Source organism: Drosophila novamexicana, unplaced genomic scaffold (assembly GCF_003285875.2).
Source record: "Drosophila novamexicana strain 15010-1031.04,08,12 unplaced genomic scaffold, DnovRS2.1 tig00000564-arrow-pilon, whole genome shotgun sequence".
In the NCBI taxonomy this organism is placed as follows: Eukaryota; Metazoa; Arthropoda; class Insecta; order Diptera; family Drosophilidae; genus Drosophila; species Drosophila novamexicana.
The window spans coordinates 3,577,971-3,586,480 of record NW_020824810.1 but is presented as its reverse complement, the minus strand read 5'-3'; the positions used below and the strand labels follow the sequence as shown (position 1 = coordinate 3,586,480).

General features: G+C 48.8%; 3 protein-coding genes across 3 annotated transcripts; all 3 read left to right on the top strand.

Annotated features, from left to right (window-relative positions):
* The first annotated feature begins 792 nt into the window (after positions 1-792).
* Positions 793-2,822, top strand: LOC115762036 (serine protease inhibitor 42Dd). Its single transcript, XM_030704103.1, has 3 exons — positions 793-974; positions 1,039-2,469; positions 2,548-2,822. The coding sequence occupies exons 1-3, from the start codon at positions 959-961 to the stop codon at positions 2,691-2,693; spliced, it is 1,593 nt and encodes a 530-aa protein (XP_030559963.1). The 5' UTR covers positions 793-958; the 3' UTR covers positions 2,694-2,822.
* Positions 2,823-3,789: 967 nt separating this feature from the next.
* On the top strand, positions 3,790-5,488 carry LOC115762038 (alaserpin). Its single transcript, XM_030704104.1, has 3 exons — positions 3,790-5,053; positions 5,127-5,277; positions 5,349-5,488. Exons 1-3 carry the CDS (start codon positions 4,085-4,087, stop codon positions 5,465-5,467), a joined length of 1,239 nt encoding a protein of 412 aa, XP_030559964.1. The 5' UTR covers positions 3,790-4,084; the 3' UTR covers positions 5,468-5,488.
* Positions 5,489-5,711: 223 nt separating this feature from the next.
* LOC115762039 (serine protease inhibitor 42Dd) lies at positions 5,712-8,276 on the top strand. The gene is made up of 4 exons (XM_030704105.1): positions 5,712-5,791; positions 6,843-7,738; positions 7,823-7,967; positions 8,034-8,276. The coding sequence occupies exons 1-4, from the start codon at positions 5,761-5,763 to the stop codon at positions 8,153-8,155; spliced, it is 1,194 nt and encodes a 397-aa protein (XP_030559965.1). The 5' UTR covers positions 5,712-5,760; the 3' UTR covers positions 8,156-8,276.
* Positions 8,277-8,510: the final 234 nt, after the last annotated feature.

Genomic DNA, 8,510 nt, shown 5'->3' with positions numbered 1-8,510 from the left:
GTGTGAGGTCTCGTTGCCTGGTTTTATCTACCATTTAGATTTTGGAATATTTAATTTGTTCTTGCGCTACAATTTATGTAGAACTCTTATGAATGGTTAAGGAAATGCATTTAGTAACCAGAGAGAATAAATGTCGACTAATATATCTAATTGCTGCACAAAACTGTCAACAGGCGGCGATGGAATTTAACGTCATTTGTGAATAGCAGGAAATCGAGGAGCTGAGCTTGGATTCAGTTTCTAAAAATAAGAATCACTCAGCTGGTTTTTTCTTATTCTTCGACATTCTCCGGGTGACTCAGCTAGTTCGGTTAGTTAGTTGGCCGTGGAGGACCGCACGTGCATCAAATGCAAATCGTGGCATTCATAACGACCACGCCCCGTTGGCAATTGAAAAACCTGTAGCCTGAGTATTGAGAATACCGAGTGCGCGTTAGCAGGGTAGCGTATGTATTCCTTAAGGTAATTACATTTATAAATACGCGGGGATTTTCCAATTGAGAGAGCGCACCCAGGCCAGAGAGACAGCCAGAAGATTTGCTCAACTGGTTTTTTTGCTCGTCTTTTCTGCTTGTAACTTTTGCTCGCTGCTCGTCTTGACGCACCCACTGTGCCTGAGCGAGGAGCGCGGAGCGAAGAGTGTGTGGGGGGGGGGGGGGGGGGGGGGGGCATTGTTCTAGACCGGTTATCTTGCGGCAGCTCATCGGTGCTCGGTGCTCGGCTGTCGGTAGTCGGTTCTTACATTCGCGAAACTTTTTGCAAAGATCAGTTTTGTATTAAAGCTACGCCGGAGCTGAGCTACCCACCAGACGGCCGGAGCCAAACGAACGCAGCGCGACGCAAAAGAAAAAATTACACAAAAATAACAGGAAAATATTATAATTACAAAAAAAAATTAAAATAAAAATAAAGAGTAGCAGTTAAACAAGTTTCCAACCGTCGCAAGTAATTGGCAGCCATGTCGTGCAAATATTGTAAGCTTAGAACAATTGTGGCAACTGCCCGAGCAGAGTCTTAACCCGCTCTGAATCTTCACAGCGTCAGCCATGCTGCTTCTAGTGAGCAGCTACCTCAGCCTCAGCCTGAGTCTGTGCCTCTGCATCGGACCCGCCGCCTCCAGCAGCATTTTTGCGGGAGTTATCATAAACTCTAGGTTGCCCTTTTCTATACAGAGTCGTTCCTACGTGGCGCCACCTCAGCATGATCTGCAGCGTCCGCAGGGTGAAGTAATGCCTACGGCTCAGGAAACCTGGAGCGATCAGCGCATTGCCGCCGCAGCGCACACGGGTCAACAGACCTGGAATGGTCAGCGGAATGTCGCGGAAGTGCCTACTGCTCAACCCCAGCAGCAGCAGCAGCATCATCATCAGCCCATACCCCCCTCCGCGTCCGCGTCCGCTCCAGCTGCAAGTCCTGAAGTAATAGTGAATGGCTTCAATCAAGCCGCCGCTCGTCCGGCCAGCTCGGCGGGCCCCACGCGCCCGCCGGCTCAGTACAACTACCGGGAACGCTTTAGCTCTGTGCTCTTTCAGCCGATCTCGCGCAGCAACGGGCAGCAGAATGTGGTCTATTCACCGGCCACGATGCACGCCATGCTAGGCCTGCTCTACGGCGTCTCCAGCAACGAAACTGCCGCCGAGCTGCAACGCGTAGGTCAGTTTGGGAACAAACAACTGGACGTGGCCATCGAATTTGAGCAGGTGCGACGGACGGAGAGCCAGCTGCCGAATGCCCAGCTGATTGTCGCCAATAAGCTGTACTATAATCGCGAAATCGACGAGCTGAATCCTCAGTACCTGGACTTCGCCAGCCAGTACTATGGCTCCGAGACCGAAGCGGTCAACATGCGCAAATCGCGTGATACGTCGGCCAAGATAAATGCTTGGGCCTTGGATGCCACACGCGGTATCATACGCGACCTGGTCCAGCCCAGCGACATTGATGAGCAGACGCAGGCGCTGCTGGTGACAGCCATTTACTTCAAGGCACGCTGGGCTAACGAGTTCTCCGAAATGGACACTACGGCGGAGAAGTTCCGCATGGCTAACAATGCAGCCATCACCGTGCCCATGATGTACAATGACGATCTGTTCGACATTGCCGAGCTGCCGGAGCTGGATGCCACCGCGCTGGAGCTGCCCTATGCCGGCACACCCATCTCCATGCTGATCATATTGCCCAACCAGGTGAACGGTCTGGCCCAGCTGGAACGGCAGCTGGAGCGACATGATCTCAATCAGATTGCGGCACGCCTGCGCCGCGACATGGTCACCGTGCGGCTGCCCAAATTCCGCATAGAGTTTGAACTGGATATGACGGGTCCGCTGCAGCAGCTGGGCGTGCGTCGCATGTTCACGCCCAAGTCCCAGGTAGATGCGATGCTGTTGCAGCCGGTGCGTGTGTCCAAGATACTGCAAAAGGCCTTCATCGATGTGAACGAGGCGGGCTCCGAGGCGGCAGCAGCTTCCTGTAAGTGTGGCCAAAATCCTGCCAAACGCAGCTAATCCCCTCTCTCTCTCTCTCTCTCTCTCGCTTTATCTCAAATAGATGCCAAGTTCGTGCCCTTGTCGCTGCCTGTCAAGTCGCGCGAATTTGTTGCGGATCATCCATTCGTATTTGCCATACGCACACCAGATTCGGTGCTCTTTATTGGACACGTAGTGCAGCCGCCCCAGGTGTCCGGGAGGCAGTGAATCCCCAGCCAATCCCCACCTGCTCATAAGCCGTTACGCGCAGCCCGTCCCTAGCTTTAAGTTAAGTGTACGCATTTGCTACTTGTACAACATACTCGTAATTCTCACTTTTATAATATTAAAAGATTTTCAACATATTCTCGTTTGTTCGTGTTTTGTTCTGTGATAACCTTTGGGCAGCGCCGATTGCTCAGTTTTCTGTTTTTTTTTTCTTTCTTTCTGTACGTTTTCCCGCAATGCACACGCGAAAGCTGGCAAACCCGTTTCAGGGAGAGAGAGACCCCTCGGCAGTTAACATTGTAAATGCCCCGCCCTAATGGGAGCTCTATCGAACGCCAATGCCAAGAGCTGGCACATAAACAAACACAAATCGAAACTTTGTCAATTGAACGAGGTTCACAACGGACTCTGGAAAGTCCAGCTTTATATAGAACTGCTGCTCTATGAGTAATGCAAAAATCCCGTTTAAAAATAAAAACACAAAACATAAACAAAAACAAAAAAACCAACAATTAAACTAATGAAGCGTTTATCAAGAAAATGGCATCGTATTTTATTTGCTACTTAACGCCAAATGCAACAAGAAGCTGAGCGAGGGGAGGGCGAAGAGACTGGGGCTATGCGAACTTGAACCATTTATCGCATAAATGTATTTGTTTATTCGCAAAACAATTGATAAGAATATCAGTATCTCGTGCCAAGAAAAATGAGAGTGAGCTTCAGATTGTCACAGACTAAATAGAAATACGCTTATGACAATAAATCTCTAGGCAGTTCTTGGCATACAATACATATGAGATCTGTAAGATATCCGTAAATCAGACTTAGATATATGGCTTACGGACTTACAGATATCTGCGAATCGGAGAGAGGAGAAAAGTTATTGGTTATTTCCGTATTTGGTGAATATATCTTGAAGTAGCTTCTCGACAGGGAAACAATTAACTTGTTTACTTTAGTTTTAGATGCATATATGTTGTCTATTTCTTAAGGTAACCGATAGACCTGCTTTATAGAGTATTACTACGAAATATTCTTCTCTTGGAATAGATTATATTTATTTATTGTTCTAATGTCTCTGAGCTTGAATCTTGGCACGGCTGCCAATTAGGTCAATCGCTAGAGAATCAACCAGACTATCGTTTCATTCAGCTGTCATGGTCCCCTCCCCCCTCTCATACTACTACTACTACTCATATCAGCGAAGAATTTGAATTAAAAGCATCTTCGAGTGGTTTTTGTGTGTATCTCTAAAACCGGCTCAATGTCATTGTGTGTAGATTTTCCAGCTCGCTTGTGTTTGCTTTTAATTGAGTGTGAGCTTTGGCGGCAACAACAGCCGCTGCTTGAACTTAGTCGAAAAGCTTGGGAATACCCAAATAGCCGGGAGCATGATCTACGACAACTGGAGACAACTTCTAGTCGCAGTCGCCGTGCTGCTGCTCAGTAGCCGTGCGGGCGGCAATACGGCAGCAACAGCATTGAGCAGCTCCAGCGAACGCTTCGGGCTGCGCCTGGCCAGCACCGTGGGTCTGGCGCAGCCGCACAACAACGTCGCCGTCTCTCCGTTGCTGCTGCAGGCGGCTTTAACCCTGCTCTATGCTGGGATCACGCCCGACTCGGCGGCGGCGGCGCAGCAGCTGCGCGTGGCGCTTGAGCTGCAGCAATTGGGCAGCGCGGAGCAGGCACAGCGCCAGTTCGAGCAGCTCCTGGGCGAGCTGAAGCAGCAGGCAGCAGGAGGTGGCTGCCAGCTGCAACTGCTGAGCAAGTTCTACACGCAGCAGCGCTACACGTTCAGCTTTCGGGACGAGTTTGAGGCGCGTGCCGCGGCGCTGGGCATAGACGTGCAGCGTCTGGACTTTGGCAACTGGGCGAGTGCGGCGCAGGAGATTAACTATGAGTTTCTCAGGCGCAGCAATTACAGCGTGGGCGAGCTGGTCGGCGTTGGTTTGCTGGAGTCGAGCAGCGGCTCGGACACGCCCTTTTTGCATGTTTCGGCGCTGACATTGCGCGCGCCCTGGGCGCAGGCTTTCGATCCGCAGCAGACGCAGCGCATCAACTTCTTCAGCGCGGGCCAGACGCCCAAGCTGGTCGATGCCATGTTCCTGCAGCATCGCTTCCGATACGCAGAGCTGCCCGCACTGGATGCCAGAGTGGTTGAGCTGCCCTTTGCCACAGCCGGCTTGAGTCTGCTCATCATTTATCCCAATCATTTTCAGGGATTGGCCACATTGGAGCGCCAGCTGCAGCGCTTGGATCTGCAGCAGCTGCGCCGTCAGCTCACCGAGCGCAAGTTGTCTCTGACGCTGCCCAAGTTCAGTTTATTGGCGCACACCGAGCTGCGCTCCATGCTGGAGCAGGTGAAGATATTCCGAACTAAGGAAACAAACGGAACATTCTAATTTCTCTCTCTCTCTCTCTCTCTGTTTGCAGCTGGGCCTAGCCAAGCTATTTACGTCCGAGGCGCAACTTCACAAAGTTTTCAGCTCGATTTTGTCCAGCTCGGCGCCACATCTGACAGCCGTGCCGCACACGGTGCTGCTCGAGCTGCAGGAGGCGGGCGGCGAGGCCGAGCAAACTTTTGGTAAGTCGCCCAAGTTTACGGATTGGTGGCTCGCTTTAAACAGCTGCACTCTTGTGTTTGTCTCCTTGCAGTGGCTGCCTTCACCGATCTGTTTCGCAGCACCTTGTCGCTGATGATCAATCATCCGTTCTTCTATGCCATCGGCAATGACAAGACGCTGCTGCTCGCCGGCCATGTGGTCGACATCTAGAGCCGGGGAGGAGTCCAATGCCTGCATCGGTCAAAGGTTGTCGGCTTATCAGCGACTCGCCAAGGTGATAAACGATCGGTAAACAAAACTACAAAAGCGAAATAAAAAAAAAATAACACTCAGCTGCTCAGCTAAGTGGAGAATCCAAGACGTAGTCGCAGCTCCAAAGAATCTGACAGCTCGCCGCAAATTCAGTTCACATTCGGACGCTCAACGCGCGACGACGCGAATTATCAATCAAGCAAAAAGTTTCTCTGTATATATAATATATGTATATATAAATTTAGACAATCATGTCGTTCAAAGCAGTGCAGCGCCTATTACGTAAGCCTCAATTATTGCCTATATAAGCTATATACGATCTTTATAAACTTGTATTCGAGCATAAATAAACAACAAGCCCGTCTCAATGGCCTACGAAAACCGAAGTGACAATATTTATGGCTCGTTTGATTGATAAAAATTACAATAAACCAGAAAAAGAACTGCCAGCAGCTAAATGACGACGAAGTTCTGTTACCCTACTTGAGTTATTCTGAGTAGTTTGAGACGCAACTCAATCTTAAACTGATTATTCGAATGTTTAGCTAATATATATATATATACAGCAGCCCGATCTTACCGATCTGACCGATCTGTCCGAACTTTCCGATCTTCCCCCCGCAAAAAGAAGATTCGGGTACAAATTTTAGCAGCATATCTCAACTGCGAGATCAGTACGCTTAGTCAGTTCTGCTTAGGAATCAGTTGAGATTAGATGCGGTTCATCCCATTCAAAAGATAAGGAATCAGATGAGATAAGATACGTTTCTTCCCAGTCAAAAAGTATAAAGCCATAAAGTTTATGGACTCGCAATTGTATCTTTTGTGTTTTTTTTTTACTGTGTTACACACTTCGTGACACATTTATAGTACCTTAAAGCTAGGGCACACAGAATTAATGGGCTGTTTATAGTCTGTCACAACAGCATCAAGGTTCTCAATAGACAAACACAACACGAGCACACAATTAAATTGGATTTTTATTCCAAAATATTGGTTCAATATGCAGATATGTGACAGCTGCTGTTGATGATGCAAACTTCTGTCTGTCCGACTGACTGGGGAAGTGTGCCGATCTTTGGGGTTAAGAGTTCTGCAACTAATTCATTTACTATACAGAGTATCTAATATGTTTAAACAAATACATATATCTGACCTACCTGTTTTTTGGTTAAAATGCACTCACTTATGCACAAAATATGTCTATCTTAAAGAAATTTCTAATATGGATGCTCTTTATAGCTACAATTTGAAAGATATTTGACTGGAGTTTATTTCCCCCAAATTTTGTGCATTTTCCACAAATTTGCCTTTGTTGCAATTCGTTTTTCAGTCTTTCTGGCAATCGTTGGCTGTTGCCATGGAAAAACCTTATCGGGCGTGGATGCCGCTCGCGATCGCAATCTGCTGGCCGCCGATCTCTACAATGCGGTGGGCTCGGAGCGGCTCAATGAGAACATTGTGATTGGCACCGCGGCCATACAGAGCTCCATGGCGCTGGCCTTTTACGGGGCCAAGGGCCAGACGGCCATTGAGCTGAAGGAGGGCATGCGGCTGGGCATTGGCGATGCCGATCAGGTGTCGCAGCGGCATGGCAGCTTCCAGCAGGCGCTGACGCGTGACAACAATCTGCGACTGGCCAACAATATCTACATCAACGAGAATCTGGAGTTTAAGGGCGGCTTTCGGGATGTGGCGCAGCGTCAGTTCGACTCGAACATTGACAAGCTGGACTTCCATCCGCCCTACAACAAGCGCACGACGGATAGCATCAATCGGGCGATTGCGACCAAGACGAACAATCAGATTACGGACATACTCAAGCCGGAGCTGCTCAACGATCGCACGGAGGGCGTCATTGTGAACGGTGTCACGTATGCGGCGCCCTGGCAGAAGGCCTTTAAGCCGGACAAGACTCAGCAGCGCTCGTTCCGCACCGGCAACGGGCAGACCGTTCAGGTGGAGACCATGTGGACGCTGCAGAACTTCAACTATGCCGAGGTGAGCAGCCTGGACGCCAAGGTCCTGGAGCTGCCCTATCAGAATGCCGACTATTCCATGATTGTGCTGCTGCCCAATCGCAAGGACGGACTGCGTGCACTGCAGCAGAGCCTGGTGGGCAAGAACCTGCTCAGCGAGATTGGCGACTTGAGTCAGCACAAGGTCGAGGTGGTGCTGCCCAAGTTCAGTGTGACCTTTGGCGTCAGTCTGGAGCAGCCCTTCAAGCAGGTAAGAGATTGGAAAGAAGAAAACTGAACTAGATATTTGGAAACCTTAGACCTTCATCTATCATATACATTTTCTAATGTCCAGCTGGGCATTACGACCATGTTCTCGCGCAACGGCGACTTTGGCAACATGTACCGCATGTTCGTGAGCCACTTCATCAACAGCGTGGAGCACAAGGCACATGTCGAGGTGTCTGAGGCAGGCGTGGAGCAGCCTCTAGAGTCGGGTGGTAAGCTACAAAAACTGTTCAGGTACTGGCACAATATAAATATTCCTTGCGCTACTCTTCTTTCAGTTCTGAAGAGCTTCTTCTCGCGCACCAAGAAATTCGAGGCGGATCATCCGTTCGCCTTTGCCATTAAATACAAAGATTCGATTGTCTTTATCGGCCACATCGCCAACTATGCCTATGTGTGAAGAGGCCTGCCTGCCCCCAACCACAACCTTCAGCTAATTTGAGGTGCAAATTAAATATGCGATTTGTTTGTTTTTGTTTAATGAATACAAATTTGATCAACACTCAAATTAAAACAAATAAACTTTGATGGCGCAAGCTAACACAAACATTAATTGTACAATTTATAACTATCCGAAAACAGAGACAAGTTTGTAGCTTGCAAGTTTAAAATTAGCTATAAATACCCTGTACGCATTGATAATGAGTACAAATGAGAGAAAGGTATGAGTAGAAGTTAAGTGCATGTGTCTTTGCATATGTTATCTCAAACCAAACGCAGAACAAGCGAAGTGCATATTTTGCAGTTTTAAAAGG

Excerpts from the sequence above, each read along its gene's own strand:
- LOC115762036 (XM_030704103.1), top strand. Across the intron at positions 2,470-2,547 it reads CGAGGCGGCAGCAGCTTCCT|ATGCCAAGTTCGTGCCCTTG; the intron begins GTAAGTGTGGCC and ends TATCTCAAATAG.
- LOC115762038 (XM_030704104.1), top strand. The coding sequence starts at position 4,085 with ATGATCTACGACAACTGGAGACAACTTCTAGTCGCAGTCGCCGTGCTG. Across the intron at positions 5,054-5,126 it reads TGCGCTCCATGCTGGAGCAG|CTGGGCCTAGCCAAGCTATT; the intron begins GTGAAGATATTC and ends CTCTGTTTGCAG. Across the intron at positions 5,278-5,348 it reads CGAGGCCGAGCAAACTTTTG|TGGCTGCCTTCACCGATCTG; the intron begins GTAAGTCGCCCA and ends GTCTCCTTGCAG.
- LOC115762039 (XM_030704105.1), top strand. The coding sequence starts at position 5,761 with ATGTCGTTCAAAGCAGTGCAGCGCCTATTAC. Across the intron at positions 5,792-6,842 it reads AGCAGTGCAGCGCCTATTAC|TCTTTCTGGCAATCGTTGGC; the intron begins GTAAGCCTCAAT and ends TTCGTTTTTCAG. Across the intron at positions 7,968-8,033 it reads GCAGCCTCTAGAGTCGGGTG|TTCTGAAGAGCTTCTTCTCG; the intron begins GTAAGCTACAAA and ends CTCTTCTTTCAG.